Consider the following 19187-nt stretch of genomic DNA (forward strand, 5'->3'; position numbering starts at 1 on the left):
TTGATGAACCCTGTACATTTAGGAGGGAAATGTCGTTTGTGGGGTTTTTTTACCTTCATGAATACGCACTTGAATGCATGTTTGAAGTTTGGAAGACCTTCCAAACACCCTGGGAGTGGCCACAGAGGTCCTGGGTGAGTGGGAACGCCTCAGGGCCCAATGTGTCTTTACTCCCACATCCTAAATGATAAAGGGGAATTTCCATAAATTCCATAAGCCATGGAAAAATCTTAGACATTTTAAAGACTAAATACATTAGATTTAGAATCTCAGGACCTTCTACAGGTATAAATTACTTTGGTATTTAAGAAATATAAGCATGTTTTATGAGCAACTTGGTTTTGCATAAATTTGCACAATCTCTATATTTTACGTGAAGAAGCAAAATTCTGGATTAAAATATAATTTTAAAACCCTTCCTTTGTTTTGGTGAAAAAATAAAAAATGCCCTAGGGGGGGAAAATGGGAAATTAAATTCTGCAATATTGGCACAACTTTAGGTTCATATTTTAAAATCAATTCCAGTTACTTCTTTACAATAAAACTTAAAAAGCAAATGTGAGAATATAAACATAGCCGTGTGTTTTGTTTTTGCCAGAATGTGCTCATCTGGGGCTGCTGTGAGTGTCTCGCTGTATCTACCATCTTTGTCTTTCTGAAGCACAGATGTTGTGGGGGCCACAGTGTTCTGCACCGCTAAACCCATGTGTTGTCTTTCTAGAGTCACCTTATCACTCTAAACCGAGGAAGGTGGCCTCCTGGAGATCTCTGAGGACCGCGGTGAGCATGCCTCTCGGGGGCCGGATGTCCTTGACGCCCCAAAAGCTGTGTCTGGGAAGCTCCAAGCAAGGTACGCGGTCGCCCCTCGGAAATAGACCCCTCCTTTAAAAAAGGAAAAGAAATAGACCCGTCCTGCTCACGAGCAGCGCCTGGTCCCAGGTGCTGACAACACAGAGCTTTGAATATGCCTTGTCTGAACGGCTCCGTTTCTGACCTTGTCAAAGACATGGCGCCTTGAGGTGTTTACTCCGAGTGTGTGCGACCTCTGACGTCTGCTCTGCGGGTCTCGGCCTGTCTGATCGGGGCTGGCAGTGGTGGGTCACAGACCCTCCTCCCAACGGCTTTGGGAGTCGTGTAAGCCGGTCAAGGTCACGCCGGCAGCTTGGAAGGGGATGTGCTGGGAGCATGCACAGCCTGGAAGTGGGCAGGCGCCCCAGGGAGGGCTTTGCTGATCTTGGGGCGGGTGGCTGAACGTTACTCACACACCACGGGTCCCGTGAGCTTCCTTCAACCCCCCGAGCCCGGTTACTAGAGGCAGCGCCATCCATCGTGTCTGCTCATACCTATCGCGTTAAAACCGTGCACATTCAAACCAGGCAGTCTGACCCCAGCCCAGACTTCAGACCTCACCTTGGAGTGTGCCTGGACCCACCCCCCCAGCAGCGCCCCCGACTTTGTGACCGAAGCCTTGAGAATGAAGAGGTCAAACCTCAGGCGTTCTGCCAGCCATGGTGAGCTCGCCGCGGTGACACAGCCGCGAGGCCGGGCGTGGGGGCCGGGGGTGCTCTGCAGAGTGAGGGGCGGGCCCCGCGTAGGCGGCCGCCGAGCATCCTGAGGACGGTGACCCTGAAGGTCCCTGCTGCCTCCTGGAGGGTGGCTTTCCTGCTGTGGAGGGAGACGTCATCCCTGGCTTCAGTGGTGCCTGCCTCCCAGAGTCACAGCGAAACGGGTTATATAAACGCTCATAGAAGTGAAAGCTGCAAGGATAATGCTGCTGCCGCTAAGTCACTTCAGTCATGTCCGACTCTGTGCGACCCCGTAGACGGCAGCCCACCAGGCTCCCCCATCCCTGGGATTCTCTAGGCAGGAACACTGGAGTGGGTTGCCATTTCCTTCTCCAGTGCATGAAAGTGAAAAGTGAAAGTCAAATTGCTCAGTCATATCCGACTCTTAGCGACCCCATAGACTGCAGCCTACGAGGCTACTCTATCCATGGGATTTTCCAGGCAAGAGTACTGGTGTGGGGTGCCATTGCCTTCTCCAGATGGCAAGGATAATAGCCCAAATCTCACAAAGCAGGGCCGGTTGGTGGTGTGCTCCTGTCTTCCTGTCCGGCCCGAGTCCACACGCCTCCTCCCCACCATCCACTGCCTTTCCGTCGGCCCCGTGGGAAGCCCCGAGAAGCCTTGTCCCAGCGCCCAGGCTGGTCCCCTTGCGGCTCTGCTGGCCGGCATTGCTGTTTCAGCCTTACGTGTTTTAGAGTCCCGTCCCCGTTAGGGACTGCGCTGAAGCAGAGTGCCCCGGGCACTGTGCCGACGTTGGGCGCAGGGCCGGGTGCTGGCATGTGCGCGATGATGTCACTGCGTTTGTTTTTGACTGTCTGTTTGCTGCTTCAAGTCCAAAGACGTGGCTTTTCTTTTCGACTCCCTCCTTTAATCCTTTTGTAGATGAATACATGGGATTCCCTGGTGGCTCAGAGAATCTGCCTGCCACTGCGGGAGACCCAGGTTCAATCAGGAAGATCCCTTGGAGAAGGGAATGACTACCCACTCCAGTATTTTTACTTGGAGAATCCCCTGGAGATTCTGGCGGGCTACCGTCCTTGGGATCGCAAAAGAGCTGGACACGACTTAGCGACTTAGCAGCAGCAGCTCTCCTTCAATCCTCTGAGTGTAATTAAGCCCTGTGTTCACATGGTTCAGTTTTCTTTTGCTGCTGCTTCCCAAATCAATACCTGTTTGGGTTTTCCTACTTCTGGGGAAAGACCATGATCAGGTTAAAAATGTTGAAACATATTTGCTCTTTTTTACTGTTTTGTTTTTTTTAAAGATAATTGTGTTAACCTCCAGGTTTCCCTAAGGTATAGTCCAGCGTCCCTTCTTTTCAGAGGGCTGTGTGTCTCCCTGCAGGTTACGTTCCGGGGAACCCCATCTACAGAGAGAAGGAGGACATGTATGACGAGATCATTGAGCTGAAGAAGGTAGGGTTCCCGCCCGTCCTCTGCGGCTGTTAACACGGGGAGGGCCCTCGGGAACGCAGATGGGAAGGCGGCACCTGTGCCGGGGTGTGTCCCGTGGGAAGAGCAGGGGTTGCGGGGTGACACCGAGTTTAAGCCCTGGCCCGGCGCCTGAGCAGCTGGGAGACGCTGGCTCCCAGAGGGCCACCCGCCAGCGGCAAGGGGACCTGGACAGCGGTCAGCCAGCGAGCTCTGGGTCTCCCTGGAGGGACGAGGTTATTTCCCGTCCCTTTGCGCCCGAGCCCTGGCATTAGGATGAGCCTTCCTTGGCTGTCGCTGTGACCGGTAACTTCCCGTCCTCGTTGCTCTCATGGTGTTTCACAGCTCTCACTGGCTCTGTCTCTACACGCCCGTGAGAGGTGATGGCCTTGAGGCTCAGAGAGCTTCGTAGTCTGTCCAGGGGTTACCACTAGCAGACCTAGGGTGTTCAAGGTCGCCTGCCTCCCAGGGCCATGGCTCCGTTTGCATAACCCACGCTGCCGCTCCCCAGAGCGCAAGCCGCCCCGAGATGAGGAGTGTCCCCCTCGTCCCCACCTGGTCCCCCCACGCCATGCCTGGCTCTGTGCGCCACATAGCTCGTGGTGCCGCCCGGAGACTCGGGGGCCTTTCCCGTCCGAGACGCGGGTCTGTTCACAGTCTGCCGCCCCCCCCACCCCCGCCAATAGAGCCAGGACCCATCTGGCACGAGGTCAAGCAGGCTGCTGGCGGCCGGCATGCCCAGAGCACTCGAGAGCCTGGAAGCCACCTTGGGCGAGGGTCCCTGTACACGACAGCCCCGCTGTAGGAGCTGCAGAGTCCTCACCCGGGAGGCGACTGAGAGCCCTGCGTCCTCGTGGTCGCGACACTCCGGGGGGAGCCTTCTCAGGGCCAGAAGCGGGTCTCTGGGTGGGATCACTGCCTTATTCCAAGTACGCAGGCCTCCTCTTCCCTTCCAAGGGGAGGGTTTATCTTCAGCACTCTGCTGCCCCTGGGGACAGGGGCACAGGGTGGTTTTTCTCTGGCAAGTGACATCTCAGTTTGCTGTTGAAAATGGGGAGGGGCGTAAGTGTCGTTTCATGGGGTTTTGTGAGGGTTCAACGCAGTAATCCACGAGAGGGCTTTAGCGCAGGGTTCTTAGCTGTGCTGAGCAGGGCGGGTATTCCTGGAAGCAGAATTCCCGTTATTGGATTCCTCGTCTTTCCCAGTGAACGGGCGTTAACTGATCAATTCACGAAACGGGCCCTGAGGGCCAGGTCTCTTTCCCGCCGGCTGCAGCCGCTGGCCAGCTTCGCCGGCTGCCCGCAGGGGGTGGACGCCCGACTGTCTCTCCAGTGGCTGGGCTGGGTCTGTTCTGATGCTCAGACTCTCTGCTGAGTACTGCAAGTCCCTTGACAGGACGTCTCCAAGACGACTGGCTAATTCGGGGGCAGGCTGTGCTGGAAGCTGGTCAGCTCCAGTGCTGGCTGACCCCTTGGGCATTTCTGGACGAGGCTCACATGTGACTTCACCTGACACTTTCCCAGCCATGGGGTTGCACGGACCAGGAGAAAGTTTACTCAAGTGAGGCTGTTAGAAGTCCCCTCCCATGAGCGTTTCCTCAAAGGACCACACATGTCTGGAGTAATAGGAAGGACATCATTTCAAAATACAGGATAGTTGTAAAAAGTGAATAAACTTAGTTTTATGAAAAATTGACAGTCTTCCTTCTAAATTCACTGCAGATGGGTGGGAGATTCACCCACAGATAAATGTGTGGGAACTGGCGCTCTGACCAGCTGAGCCTTAGTTGAGCATGAGTCTTGAGTAGACGTCAGCCTGTGACAGTTTGTGGCGTGAAGAACACTCCCACAGCGCCCCCAGGACTGCCGCTGGCCGTGCCATTTGTGTAGCAGCGCTCGTCTGTGGCGGGGGCACTGTTGGCATTTTAGGGGGCAGGGTTCCTGGTTGCCTGCGTTGCCCTGCACCTAACGGGGTGTCTGCCCCCCAGCCCCAGCCTCCATGGTAGCGTCCAGACCTGCCTCACCCTCCGCTCACGCAGAGCCCTGCTCAGGAACCAGGAGCTTTAACGCTCCTCTCCATCTCCGTGTTTCACCAGATGCCTGTGTGTGCATGGCGTGTGTGTGTGTGTGTGTGTGTGTGTGTGTGTGTGTGTGTGTGTGTGTGGTCCTTCTTTCCTTCAGTCACTAAACGTGCAAAAGAGTGATGTGGACCTGATGAGAACAAAGCTTCGGCGCCTTGAAGAGGAAAACAGCAGAAAGGACCGGCAGATAGAGCAGCTTCTGGACGCGTCCCGAGTAAGCGCGGGGCCGGGACGCGGGGCCGGACGCAGGCGTTCCCCCAGCGGGGGAGGCCCAGCGCACCTTGTCTTCATCTCTCAATGTGCTTACCACAGGGCCCAGATTTTGTTCGGACTCTGGCAGAGAAAAGGCCTGATACTGGCTGGGTGAGTATAATCCCCAGCAGCACAGCTACTCTGTCCACTGAAATCTTACCTCCAAAACGGCCTTTCGAGGCAGGCCTTCTCTCTGAAGCACTCAGAGCAGAGGAGGAGCAGGTGGGCGGAAGGCCTTCCTGAAACCCTCCTCCAGGGAGCGGTGGGGCTTACGCGACACCGCGGGGGCCTTAGAGGGAGCAGGAGGCGGGCTGAGCAGGCGGAGCGCAAGGGCGCAGAGACGCAGGAGAAGGCGTTCACGGCGGGGACTTGCCCCGCCACGCCTCAGAGGACACGTCGGGCCCAACACACGCTGCGGATTCAAGAAGGAACCAAAGCGGGGGTAGGGTTAGGGCCTTAGGCACACGCAGACCCTTCTTGTGCGCCACGCAACAGCGCGTAACACGTTGAACAGAACAGAATTGTGGGAAATGGAGCCGCTGGCGCTGTTAACGCTGTGGGAAGGGCTGCCGCAGTCGGAGAAAAGTGAGTCAGTAGAGGTCACCTGAGCCGAGGAAGGACGTTTCAGAAATACCTGAGATGCGATTCACTTCTGAGACTCTTGACACAAAGTCACGTTACTGACGCGATAAATGGGTTTGATAAGGTAAAATTTGTAGTGAAAGCCCACACGACTGCGATTGGAAATGTGTCCGTATAAAGAGCGGGGGGACATGACTGGTCAGCAAAACAGCTTATCCAGGGGATGCAAAGAGTCTGCACCCGTGTGTAAAGAAGGGAAGCCGCGTGCGCCCGGCTCTGCCTGGGACAGCTCAGAGGAACCGCGCACAGGCTCGAGAAAACCCCATGTTGCCTGACGGCGGCTCAGCAAACTCCATGCGGTTTTCACAGGTACAGAATCTCGGTGACCATTTTGCAGTCGGAATTTCAGTCCCCATGTTTAAAATCAGGAAACTCAGGTTAAGAGATGTGTCCCAAATCGGGTTCACGGTGAGTGGCCGTCGGCTCTGCAGGCTGGGGCGTCGTGGCCGCGCGAGCCACCATTCCTGCCCCTTGGCTCACCACTTGTCCCGTGATGCTGGTTTGTGGTTTTTTGTTTTTTGTTTTTTTTAATCTTTTGGCTCCACCAGGCAGCATGTGGGATCTTAGTTCCCCGACCAGGGCTCCAACCCGTGCCCCCTGCGTTGGGAGCAGAGTGTTAGCCACCGGACCGCCAGGAGAGTCCTGATGATGCTCTCTTTAGGATTATGTCTTGAGAAAAAAAAATCCAGCACGAAAGGCTGTTTGCACAAGGATATTTCTAGCTGCCCAGTTTGGGAGGGGAGACTGAGGAGGAGCCATTCAGATTAGCATACCGCTGTTTTGATCCTCAGAATTTTTTTTTTTTTGTTACTGCACCTTGAGGCTGTGGGATGTTAGTTCCCTGACCAGGGATGGAACCTATGTTCCCTGCAGTGGAAGCACAGAGTCCTAACCACTGGACCGCCGGGTAATTCTGGGGTTTTCTTCTTTCTTTCTTTAATTAAAGTTGATTAAAAGTAGAAATTCCAGGTCATAGGTATGTGCCAGTTTCGCCCTGCTGCCCTTTGCCAGATCACCCTTCAAAGTGGCTGTGACTGAACATTTCTGCTTGAATCACGTGCCTTCCAGAAACCCCTGCCCTTGTGCACAGGGAGGGCTGGCTGGGGTTTCTGTGAGAGCAGTAGTGGGTTATGAACTCTGTGTCCACCGGTAGCAGAACAGGCAGCTGCACTGCACGCTCCTGCCCTGGAGGAACGACGCAGGTCTGTAGGAGCAACGAGTTAGGCTCCGCGGCGGTTTGTGAGGAGAGCACAGTGCAGATGGTGTGCGTGGGGTTACCGTTTACGTGAGCAGCGGAACGCCGCGGCTGCAGTGGGCGTGCACACGCGCGTGCGTGTGCGTGATGAGGTCTGGAGAGTGAACACGTTACGCTGGTAACGGCAGTTAGTTGACAGGGGTAAAAGCGCAAAGGGTAAGTGTGCCCAGGTGTTGCTAGTACAACTGAAAATCACTTTAAAATCCAGTTGAAAAGTGTTTGACTGTTCAAAAAGGCAAGGGAAGTCCTGTCAGGAACGCAGGGTGTCATCTCCCAAAGCGCTGAGTGAGCAGAGAGCAGGAAGCTCTGAGGCAGGGGGGCCTCCCCAGGACCCCAGTCCAGCCGCCCGGGGGAGCGTGCTAGGGATGGGGCTGCCCTGGGCTGCTGGGCTTGGGGCGTCCGTGCCTGGTGACTGAGGCGGTGCGTGTCCCATCCCTCGTCCCGAGGGTGGCTGTGGACTGCGTGGGGTGGGGCTGGCGCCCTTTGAGGAGGGGGAGCACCCTGTTCCCGCCCCCCCTGCCCCCTGCTCCAAGTCTAGAAGAGACGCCGGCGATCGAATGGGGGGGACATCCCAGGGAGTGGGCAGCGGACCCCGCCCCAGGCCGGGCACAGGGCCAGCTGCATCTCCGTGCGGCGCAGGGGGCCCTGGCCGTGGAGGCTGGGGGTGGTCCCCGGTCAGCTTGACAGGCGTGGTCCCCCGGCAGGTGATCAGCGGGCTGAAGCAGAGGGTCCTCAGGCTGGAGCAGCAGTGCAAGGAGAAGGACAGCGCCATCAGGTACGGGGCCGGGGGGCCGGGGGGCCGGGGGGCCCTGCCCGGGGCCAGCTGGGTGCGCGCACCCATCCCGCCCCTCCCCTGCCCACGTCCTGGCCTCGCTTGCCACCGAAGCTTGAGCAGTGGCCTCCTCCAGACACCACCGAGGAGCAATGCTCTCCTCCCCTCTCTCTCCTCGCTCCCGTTTCTTGGAAGAAGCGCCTTCTCTCCTGACCTCCTGTGATCATGTCTCGTCTCCAGGGTTGACTTCTTGGACTAGACCCAGGCTCTTGCCGCCTGGGCACCTCCCCAGGCTGCCTCTCACCATTCCGCACAGTCCTGTGCTGTTTTTAGAGCAGCTACAGATTTCTTTCCTGCTCTTTCATCCCAGAGGGGAGCCTTTCCTGGTGTGTTCGAGTTTATTTAAGGAAATCTGAGTTTTCACTTTCTGATGCCCTATGTATCCTCTTTATACAATAGATCCAGTCTTCCTTCGTTTCTTGCCAGAATTACCAGCCTTAGAAAGACCTTATTATTTGCTGATTTCTGCTGTTTCAGAATCCTAAACTGTGTTAGTAACTTTACCTTCATTTCTCTGTAGAGCCTTTTCTCTGAATTATATGGACAGTACAAGGAGGAAAAAAAATGGTTCTCTTTCCTTTAAAAAATAATCATCCCCCCACCTTCCCCAAAGACGACTTGTCCTTTCTAACCCTGAGGTCTTTCTTCACAATTACTCAGGTTTTTAAAGACACCGTCTTATTAGCAAAGACTATCCCCCGGAAGGAGGCCTTTTACCTCTCGCTGGAGGGTGGCTGGTCCAACTGGGAAGGGCCCTGTAAGTGTGAGAATTCTCTGGTGGGTTTTGTGCAAGCCACCCACCAGCTGGAGGCCCCTCAGGCTTCCCTGGAAGCTTAGTTGATAAAGAATCCGCCTGCAGTTCAGGAGACCCCGGTTTGATGCCTGGGTCGGGAAGAGCCACTGGAGAAGGGACCAGCTACCCACTCCAGTATTCTTGGGCTTCCCTGGTGGCTCAGCTGGTAAAGAGTCTGTCTACAAGGCGGGAGACCTGGGTTGGGAAGATCCCCTGGAGAAGGGAAAGGCCCACTCCAGTATTCCGGTCTGGAGAATTCCATGGACTGTAGTCCGTGGGGTCGCAGAGTCGGACTCGACTGAGTGGCTTTGCCTTTCACTCGTCCGGCACTGCCCCGTTGACTCCAACCTTGGGTCCTTAGCAAGCTGCAGACTGACGTGAAGACCACGAACCTGGAGGAGATGCGGGTCGCCATGGAGACGTACTACGAGGAGGTGCGTGTCCCCCGCCCGGGGCAGGCGGCGGGCTTGGTGTTGGGGGGCACGGCCAGTCGCCGAGCCGGGTGGTGGCCTGGCTGCAGTGTGGGACCCTCCCCTTCTAGTTCATCTTGACCGGAACACAAATCAGCAACTTCGTGCTAACTTCCTGCCGCCGGGCCGACACGGAGACTCGCTTTCTCAGAGGACAGTTTCCTTGGCGCTCGTTTTGTGCTGACCGTGTTCTAACTTTGTGTTTGCAGATTCACCGTCTCCACAGTCTCCTCGCAAGCTCCGAGACGACAGGACGGCGGTACGACCCTCTGTCTGTCTGTCTGGGAGCCCTGCTCCGCATGCTGTCTGCATGCTCAGCGGCTGGCAGAGTGGGGCACTCCTTCCATGGAGCGCGGACCCCACCCTGGGTCTGGGGCTTCCAGCTGCCGTTCGAGCTTCGAGCTCTCGTGTCCCCTCCCGGGGGCGTCGCGAGGCCCCCTCCCCGCTGCCATCTCTGACCCCTGGCCGCATAGTCGGGCTTCCACTGGTGGTCCTGCCTCGCAGCTTCCAGCTTAGAAGCAGAAACACTTTCTCAAAGCAGATCTTCCTTTAGGAAGATATTTAGGGCCGAGTACAGGTTCGTCTTGTCAAGTACGTTTACTGGGAGAGATGGGCCGTTTCCTCACCACGTACATCTTCCCCTGTCCCGTCCCCAGATGACGTCAGGCTCTCGGCAGGTCAGGGAAGGAGGGGTCCCTTGCCACTCCAGTGTTCTTGCCTGGGGAATCTCATGGACAGAGGAGCCTGATGGGCTGCAGTCCATGGGGTCTCGAGTCGGACACGACTGAGCGACTTCACTTTCACTTTTCACTTTCATGCATTAGAGTAGGAAATGGCAACCCACTCCAGTGTTCTTGCCTGGAGAATCCCAGGGACAGGGGAGCCTGGTGGGCTGCCATCTATGGGGTTGCACAGAGTCGGACACGACTGAAGCGGCTTAGCAGCAGCAGCAGCTTAAAGTGGGGACGGGAGAGGGGGCCAGAGGACTTGCAGTCAACGCCCGTGGTGGGCAGCATTGTGCTCTGTAATGTGCTCTCGGGTGTGAACTGGCAAGCGATGGCCTGCTACCCCCGGGGAAGCAGCGGCTCCACCCCAGCACCCTCTGGTCAGCTTTCCCATCACCCGGCCAGCGCACAGCCCGCTTCCCCAGGTTGCTGTCTAAAGGCGCCTCACCTCGTGCCCACTGTTAGCTCACAAGCCCTGAGCCCTCGACCCGCCGCGCCTTGGCTCAAGCCTGAGCAAAGCCCCGACCCACTTGGTTCCCTGGAGCCGCGTCTCAGCTCCTCGCGATGACGGACTCCGCAGTGGGGGCCAGGGAAAGTGGTGAAGTCAGCCCACAAACGGGAGAGGCCTCGTGGTCCACCCTGCTGAGAGCGGATATGAGAGCAGAGGCGGGCAGCGCCTATCCCGCCGCCGGGAGCGGGCTCCCCGAGACTCAGAGCCTCCTCCCCTCCGCCCTGGGTGGCCACGGGGGCCCCATGAGGCACCGCAGGCGTCGGCCCGGGGCTCACAGAGACGATTTAGCGAGCAGACGACTTGGCAAACGAGGAGTCTGTGACCAGCCGGCGCCGACTGTACTTCAGACTCTGCGGGGGAGGAGGCGAGATCAGAGCAGCCGTCCGAGGACAGGACTGACGGAGCAGGAGGGCCAGGACCCTCCGCAGCTCTCCTGGGCCTGCTGCTCCGTCTCTCGCTGACGACTGGACGCGGTCCCGTGTTAGACAGGCATGCCCCTGAAAGGAGTGGGCCTCTGTCGGGGTGACAGTCCGCTGGCCTGGGTTCGTAGTCGGCCTTCCCCGTGAACCGCGCACATTCATGCTCAGCACACCCTGAGCGCCCAGGCCGCCGTGTGCCTGCCCCTCACTCGGGATGTGTGTTAGGCCAGCTCAGGACCTGAACCTTACCCGCTGGGTCTTGTTGCTCCTAGGCCTCCAGTGGAGAAGAAAATCGGCCTTAAAAGGCAGAAGAAGATGAGCAGTGCCCTGCTGAGCTTGTCCCGGAGCGTCCAGGAGCTCACGGAGGAGAACCAGAGCCTGAAGGAGGATCTGGACCGCATGCTCAGCAACTCCCCCACCGCCTCCAAGATCAAGGGTACCTGCCCAGGCCCCCGGGGGCGGGGGACATGGGAGGGGGCCCGTCTTCCCACGGCCACCCCGCTGAGCAGCGCTGCCCCGCGCCACCAGCCTGCCGTGGGCCGAGCATGGTCCTGGGCCCCGGGTAGAGCCGTGGAGGGCTGTGCAGGAGGGGGAGGCTGCCCCCAGAGTCACCAGCCTGCCGTGGGCCGAGCACAGTCCTGGGCCCTGGGCAGAGCCATGGGGGCATGTGCGGGGTGAGGGGAGGCTGGCCTGTGGGAATAGCGCTGGGGAAGGGGCAGATAGGGGGGCAGCCGTGCCCACGGACGGGAGGGGCACTCTGGGCAGCGGGCACAGAGCCCCAAGTGGGCCTGGCAGTGTGAGGCAGCCAGCGAGCCCAGTCCCTGGAAGCGGGGGCTGGTGGCGGATGGGGCCTTGAAGGCCACTTAGAGGGCAGCGGGTTTGTGCAGAGGAGAGAGGACCCCTGCTGCTTTGCTGCGTGGAGGCAGGAAAGAGGACTGCGAGGACAGCACCACTTAGGGTCCTCTGGGGCTGCTGGTGGCCTGGCCTGGGGCCCTGCGGTGGCGGGAGGCGGCCGTGTTCCTCGTGCTCGTGAGCCCTGGCCTGGCTGCAGCTGGTGCGGGCAGAGAGGGGTCAGGGTCATAGCCTTGGTCTGAGCAGGACAGAGGGGGCCACAGGGGGAGGCTGCAGCTGTGCTCGAGGGCCCAGGGGGTCAGGCACAGGGGTGAGTTAGGGCAGGGCCCCGGAGGGAGACTTGAACCTGGGAGTTACCAGGTCAGGGGACAGATGCCCAGCCCGTGAGCAGGGGCAGGGGGTGGCCACAGAGCCTCTGGGCGGGTAGTGGGCACCGAGCACCTGCAGAGCCGGGTGGAGGGGGCGCTGGGGGAGTACTGCTGGGTCCGGGAGATCGAGGGCTGGGGTGGGCTTGGGATTGGCCGCGGGGCTCGCTGGTGAGCCAGAGCAGGGCCGTCCCGGCGGGGGGGGGGGGGGGGGGGGGGGGAGGGCAATCAGGAGAGGTCGCACAGAGGAGCTGAAAGGAGCAGTGGTCACCGCGGAGCCGCGTGGGCACCACAGGGTCCTGGACTGGGGGCCGCCCCTGGAGGGGAGCCGTCTGGCCGTGCCCCAGACAGGAGGTCCCGGCCGAAGGGGCCCGTCTGACAGCTGTGGAGGTGTGTCCTTCAAACCCCGTTGTCCCGGCAGGCTACGCGGACTGGAGCAAGCCCCGGCTGGTTCGGCGGATCACAGAGCTGGAAAAGGTGAGTGGTGGGCCTCTACCAGCCCTTCCCTGCCCGGCCCTGCCTATGCGAGAAGGAGCCTTGCTTCTGGGACATAATGGGGGCCCCATTATGGGGGACAGCTGCCCGGGGACAGCTACGCCTGGGACGAGCTGGGCAGAGGAGACTCTTAGGGTCTGGACAGGACGCCTGGCCGTGTCAAGCCTGTCCCCGCGTCACAGACGGCAAGGCGTGGCCACACAGCACGCCACAGCACTTCCGACTGTACAGTATAACCGTCGGGGAAGCGTAGGACCCCGAGCCTTTCAGAGAGCCAGCCTGACGTGCACACGGGGGCTCTTTACTGCCGGTCACTTCCCAGGCGGGTTTTCTCACCGCTTGTGTAGCATCTGAGTTCACAGAAAATTGCACATCCGCACTTTACCAACCAGGGCGTTAACAAATCCTCATGTCCCCCGTGTGAATTTGTGAGTGTAACCAGTCTGATTCTGTTGAGGTTGGTCAGACGTGTCTACACTGTCCCAGTACTGGTAAAACACCGAGTTAGAGCCGTCAGTTGTTGGAGCAGAGTCAACCTAGAGGGGAACATTAAAAATAAAAATCGAACCTGTTTACAAAGGCAGAAGACAGAAAGTTTCTGTAAACTGTGGGTAATTTAAGAATGAAGCCCGTCAGGAACGCAAGGCGCCTGAAGGCAGTCCAGGAGCCAGTGGGCAGAGTTTGTCCACCTGGGGAGATGCTGACATCGGTGGGAGAAGGTGCTCGGAACCTTCAGGCGCAGAGCGGGTCTGTCAGTGCCGGGCGACAGCCTGGGACAGAACATTGCAGACATCCCGGGGACAGCGGGCCCGCGAGCCCAGGGAGGGGCAGGCTGGGCTCACCCTCTCCAGCTGCCGCAGGGCCCGCCCCGAGCCGGCTGGGTCTCCCGGCCCCAAAGCGGGAGAGTGACGTCGCCCCCAGGACTCTGCGGAGCTGCCCTCTCCCCAGGCAGCGTCCCAGCCTTCTGGGGTCACACGCAGAGCTTTTCCCAACCCCCTCGCTGGGAGGAGGTTCCCTCTGGCCGTTGTCCCTTTTCTAGGAAAGTAAAATCAGAAATAACGTCTAACAGATGCCTATGTCGCCTCCAGAAACTCAGTTCGATGGAAAGCCCCAAGCCCCAGGCTTCAGAGGCAGCAAGGCCGGCCTCCCCGACGCCCTCGGCGCCCAGCCCCGCGTCGCACCTGCAAGAGAGCGAGCGTCTGCGCGGAGCGGTGCGGAGCCTGCAGGACGAGCGCAGCGCGCTGCACGCCCAGCTGCAGGAGCGAGAGTAGGTGGCCCGCGCCGGGCGGGGGGCAGGCCCGCTGACGCGTGCTGCCGCTGCGGCCGAGCTGCCTGTGGGTCTGGGGAGGCGCAGCGCACGGCGGCCGCCGTACAGGCCTCTGTACGTGGTTATTAACCTTCTGACTGCTCACCCGTGAGGCGAGGGCGGCTTCGGTGACACAGGGTGGCTCTCACTGGCCTGCTTCGTTGTCAGATGCGTGGGGAGTGCCATGGAAATCTTACACGAAATTCCAGAGGGCTTTCCAAATTCTTTCTTAGAGAAGGACTTGCTTTCACTGGTCTGTGTGAAATGTCGGCCCTCCGTTGGAGCTCACGCACAGGGCTTTAAAGATTCCGCGCTCTGCTCACAACGCCTAATCTGTGCGTCAGTAAATATGCTGGTGAGGAGCGCGGAGTCGCCAGGGCGACCGTGAGCGAGTGGGCGGCAGAGCCTCCGGTCTGGCTCGTGTCCTCTCTGCTCTCTCGCGCCTGGCTCTGTCGCCCGCGGAAGACGCCTGTCACCTGCTCACCTGTGGCTTCTCCAGGTGCAGTTCGCAGATGCTGTTTCTCAGGCCTTGCCGCTCAGAGCTTCACACAGGGCCGCCTCGAGGTGGAGCCGCTCGGGCCCCGCCCACCCAGGCCCTGCCCACGTCTGCCGAACAGGCTTTGTCTGCTGAGCCCCCTCCCCGATTCACGGGCATGTTTAGGTCTTGGGTTCACAGCAGAAGGCAACTCATTTCACTTCCAGTGGAAGTCGGCAGTGCATCCAGGCTCTAGATTTATAAACATTAGGAGTCACTTTGCTTGTGGCTCAGCTGGTAAAGAATCTGCCTCCAATGCGGGAGATCTGGGTTCGATCCCTGGGTTGGGAAGATCCCCTGGAGAAGGGAACAGCTACCCACTCCAGTACTCTGGCCTGGAGAATCCTACGGACCTTATAGTCCACGGGGTCGCAGAGAGCCCGACACGACCGAGCGCCTTTCACTTCAGTGACGAGCATCTCTGGTTTCTCCTAAGCCGTCCCATGCACGATGACAGTCTCTACTCACTGAGCCCTGTCGATGTGACCCGCGCGTGTATCTCATTCATGTGAGGTCGCCACCTCAGTGAGCAGTGGGACATTTTAAAGCCACATTCTTGGCCACATGTCACCTGTGGGGCACGGGAGAGCTTGGGGGGAAATGTGGGGGGGACCCCCTGTCCCCGGCTCAGGCTGCACCCCCACTGCCAGTCCCAGGAGCTCTTATCTCAGTGCAGGTCGATCACCAAACAGTGTGACCACTGGCTAATGCCTGTCCCCGAGTCGGTGACACCTGTGAGAGCAGGGCCTGCGCCGCGTCTGGCCGCCCTGCTCCCGAGCACTGCTGGCACAGGCGGTGCTCAGTACACAGCTGAGCGGACGGAGGCGGCCCCGGGCTCCCAGCATCACCCAGAAGGGCCTGTCTGCATCCTCGTCTGTGCAGAAGTGAGGAGGCCAGACCCGCGGGTTTTTCTGAGAGCTCCCCCTGCTCCGATGACCCCATCACTGTGAGCCTCCGTCTCAGCGACGCTGAAATGTCTCTGGTTCCTCATTCAGTTTGGAGGTGAAGCAGCTGCTGCAGACGAAGGCTGAGCTGGAGAAGGAGCTGGAAAACGTGAAGGAGGGAGAGAGGCAGAGAAGAGAGAGAGAGAAGGTGTTGAGGTGAGCAGGCGAGGATCAGGGAGCCGTGCGGTGCCAGGCTGTCCCCGCCTCCCTGCCTGCCCCCGAGGCCCACCCCCGCCCTGGGCCCAGAGCGGCTCTCGTAAAGCTCCAGCCTGATCACGCGGCTGCTCTCCTTTCATGGCTTTGCTGCTGCCTCCGGGAGAGGCCCCTCACGGTCAGGCCGGCGTTGGCTCTTAGGCATCACGGCCCCCCTCCTCCAGCACGTCTTCCTGGGCAGCCTCGGAGCACGCCCGGGTTCCACACCCTGGTCGGGATAAGACCCAGGAGACAAAACGCAGAAACAAGGCAAACGTCCATCGGGTTGAAAACCTGAAGTACGTCCTTAGAGAGGAGTGAGGCCCGAGCCCTGCTGCACATGCGCCAGCCTCAGAAACGGGATGCCCGCGGAAGAGGCAGGCGGAGGCGCTCTCAGACTGTCTGATCCGGAAATACCCGGAGCAGGCAGATTCCTGGAGAAGACAGCGGATGGTGGTTGCTGGGGGTGGGGGCAGGGAGTGACTGTCAGGTTAAAGGGCTCCTTTCTAGGGGGACGGAAACACCCTGGAATTAGGCAGTGATGATGTCTGCACAGCATTGTAACTGAAAAGCCACATAACTGCGTACTTTAAAAAAGTGGGATTGGGGTTCTGTGAATTTATCTCAATAACAAAGGCCCCAAAAGTAGATCAGAAATCCAAGCAGAAATATTTGGTGCTCAGAATAATTAGTAAGATGCAGATTACTGAAAGGAACAAAAAAATATTATTTTCAGAATAAACGTGACTAGACTTTGTCAGAAGCCTAGAATTAAAGTAAATCAGAGTGGGCGGGTGTGTGGTGGAGAACAGTTTTTACTTTACCTTTGAGATCTGTGGCCAGGACGTGGGTTGTATCTCCTTCCACCCCCGCTGTTTATTACCTAGTCGTCGGTCACCTCAGTTCCTCCCGTGAGCAGCCGTGGGGTCCCCCGGGCCGTCGGGTGGTGGCCAGGCGCCCCCGTGGCTCGGTGGGCAGCCCCCCGCTGTCGCATGCAGACGCTGAAGCAGCAGCATGGCAGGTGAGGTATCCTCCCCCTTCTCACCTTAGAGAGGAGATTCAGGAGCTGACCAGGAAGTTTCGGGAACTGGAAGGAAGGAAGAGGGAAGAGGAAGATGAGCCCGCTGCGGCGGCTCCCGAGGTAGGGCTGTCTGTTTTCCCCCGCCAGGGCCGGGAGGCAGGGGAACCCTGAGCTGACGCGCCGTGTCCCCACTTGTCCCCACACCCGCGGTTTCTCCGGAAGCCCACGGTGAGAGTCCAGCTCCATCATCACTGTTGGTTTCTGTGAATGGTGCGCATTGAGTCCTGGGCTTCTGGACTAACCGGTGGTCAGTTCATCATACCACTTGGTGTATCGGCTCTCCCCACGGACTTCTCCACCGAGAAGCACGTGTCTGCACAGAGCCTGCAGTCTTCCCATGAGAAAGTCCTAATGTTTTTCTGTTTACGGAGAAGTTTCCCTGCAGATAACAATGTGGACCCTAAAATAGTAGAAATAAGTGCGATTTTTATTGTCGTGAAAGCAATTCTTGATTCTTTCCACCTTAAAAACCAAGCTAGGGATCTCTTGCCTTTTATCTCAAAAGTCCCACCTACGTAATCGGGTACTGCCCTGGAAGGAAGACCGTGAAAGGACCCCTGAGAGGCAGATGTCTCGCGCGCGGATGCCCAGATGCGCTGAGCCCAGACAGGGCGTTACGGTCACCTGGGTGGCACCACGGTGCCTGCCGCCTCCTGTCCTCACGGGAGAGCGTTCCCACCAGTGTCAGGGCTCACGAAAGCCGGGCTTCACCTTGTACACTCGTGGACCTCTGAGCAGTGTGGACAGTTCCTCCTCTAAATTAGAGAGTCTGATCTGATAAGCGTCTCCGGTGCTCTCATATCCTGCCACCACCTGCCCGAAGGCCATCTTTTCTGCCCCCCACACCCCGAGCCCCCAGAGCTCATCCTTCTCACCTTGAATTTCCTGCAGACCCATGAAGAACCCAGCCAGCCTCCCAGCCCCACCGCCAGCCCCTCCCAGCCGGACACTGAGCCAGACTGGAGCCAGGGGGGCTCCTCCCGGCCCCCCTCCACCTGCTCAGAGGGGAGGAGAGACGAGGCCGCCAGGGTCCTGCAGCGCAGGTGGAAGGGGTACCAGCGCCAGGTGAGCGCCCCGTGGCCCCTGCTCCACCCGCTGCCAGGAGGCAGGGTAGAGGCGTGGAAGGGTGGGAGGGAGGCGCGCCTGGAGGCACGTGGGGGCTGGGGGGCCCAGCGGCAGGTCTAGAAGCGCTGTCACACCCCCCCCCCCGGTGGGCTCACACAGTGGCGGCTCGGGACCCCCTCGGGTCCCCGGATTCCGGGGATGCTGGCTCCGGGCACATCCTCTCCCACAAGCGTGTTCCTGCCCTTCCCCGGGGCTCCCGGGACTGCGTTTTGTTAGGGGCAGGGAGAGGCTGCTGAGGGGGGAGGGCAGGCGGGCCAGGCCAGTGGGCCCGCGCTGGTGCCCGTGAGCCGGGACAGCGAGGACTGCGAACCCGAGCCCTGGGGGCACTCCTCCTCGGCCCCCGCGTGGCCCGCGGAGAGGGCATGGGCTCTCTGACGGTGGAGGGCCCTACGGGAGTCCTCCGGTTTATGAAACACAGCTCGGCCCTCATTCCCCCCGCCGGACAAGCAAAACCAGAGTTCTCTGCTTACCTGAACACTGTAAAATCTTAGCTCCAGAAAGTGGCCAGTGGAGGTTTGTTATTGTAATCTCTTCCCAGCTGTTTTGAAGGAAGTGTAAAAGACAGCAAGCTGAAAGAAGTCAGTGCAGTGATGTACCGATTCTTGCCTCCCACCTCAATTCAACAAGAATTAACATATAGTCATGATTATTTTCCACACAAGCTGTTTTTTTTTTTTAAGAATCGTTTGCAAATAAGTTTTAGATGTTACGAGGCCTCTGTGGGCATCTTCTCTGAATAAGGACATGCTGCAAACCGCAGGACTGTGGCCAAACCTGAGGCACTTGCCCCCGTGATTCTGATGGCTGTTCAGGCTCGGGAGCCAGGGACCCAGAGCCTGCACGGGTTAGAGTTAGGGTGAGCATGTCCTCCACAGAGGGCACCCTGTGCTCGGACGGCTCTAGCTGGGGGGCTCCGTCGTCTGGAGCCTCAGACAGCCCGGTCACGGCGGGTCCCCGTGAGTCACTTCACGGCAGACGCCCCCACCAGGCTGCATTTTCTGCAGTGATTTGCCATCCTGACCACGGCCGCCCACTTCTCCCTCCCTGCTGCAGGCGTGTCCGGCTCCCTCAGCTCCACCTGCTGCTCCTGGCGGGTCAGGGAGGCCGGCACCGTGGTATGGGTGGGGGGGGGGTGGTCAAGAAACAGAAACCGCACTGCGAGATAACTCACCCTCATGTTGACGCATCACCTTTCTCTCTATTTCAGAAAGAAAGGGCTCTTCTGGATGAAGTAAGCAAGTTTTATTTCACCAATTTCCAAAACACATGTTTTCCCTTTGGTTCCACTGCCTGTGGGGGAGGGGGTCCCTGTCTTCAT

The 19187-nt window shown here is 58.9% G+C and overlaps 1 protein-coding gene and 1 long non-coding RNA gene across 11 annotated transcripts in view; one reads left to right on the forward strand and one right to left on the reverse strand.

Annotated features, from left to right (window-relative positions):
- IQCE (IQ motif containing E) overlaps positions 1-19187 on the forward strand; it is a 38859-nt gene that overhangs the window by 10320 nt on the left and 9352 nt on the right. For 5 of the 10 annotated variants that reach the window (XM_027962089.3, XM_060406082.1, XM_042240291.2 and 2 more), the window contains 15 exons: positions 722-850; positions 1377-1511; positions 2910-2980; positions 5176-5289; positions 5388-5438; positions 7929-7999; positions 9211-9283; positions 9529-9578; positions 11247-11410; positions 12613-12668; positions 13775-13953; positions 15523-15627; positions 16714-16804; positions 17636-17809; positions 19077-19100. In XM_027962089.3, the coding sequence (XP_027817890.1) occupies positions 722-850; positions 1377-1511; positions 2910-2980; positions 5176-5289; positions 5388-5438; positions 7929-7999; positions 9211-9283; positions 9529-9578; positions 11247-11410; positions 12613-12668; positions 13775-13953; positions 15523-15627; positions 16714-16804; positions 17636-17809; positions 19077-19100 (1487 nt within the window). The remainder of the gene's footprint in view (positions 1-721; positions 851-1376; positions 1512-2909; positions 2981-5175; positions 5290-5387; positions 5439-7928; positions 8000-9210; positions 9284-9528; positions 9579-11246; positions 11411-12612; positions 12669-13774; positions 13954-15522; positions 15628-16713; positions 16805-17635; positions 17810-19076; positions 19101-19187) is intronic. The other 5 variants (XM_042240298.2, XM_060406083.1, XM_027962088.3 and 2 more) reach the window with 2 other exon arrangements.
- On the reverse strand, positions 12972-19178 carry LOC132658589 (uncharacterized). Its single transcript, XR_009598430.1, has 2 exons — positions 18340-19178; positions 12972-17144 (listed from the first exon to the last, which is right to left on the reverse strand). It is a non-coding gene; the product is annotated as an uncharacterized LOC132658589 (long non-coding RNA).

This window comes from Ovis aries, chromosome 24, assembly GCF_016772045.2.
Source record: "Ovis aries strain OAR_USU_Benz2616 breed Rambouillet chromosome 24, ARS-UI_Ramb_v3.0, whole genome shotgun sequence".
NCBI classification, from domain to species: domain Eukaryota; kingdom Metazoa; phylum Chordata; class Mammalia; order Artiodactyla; family Bovidae; genus Ovis; species Ovis aries.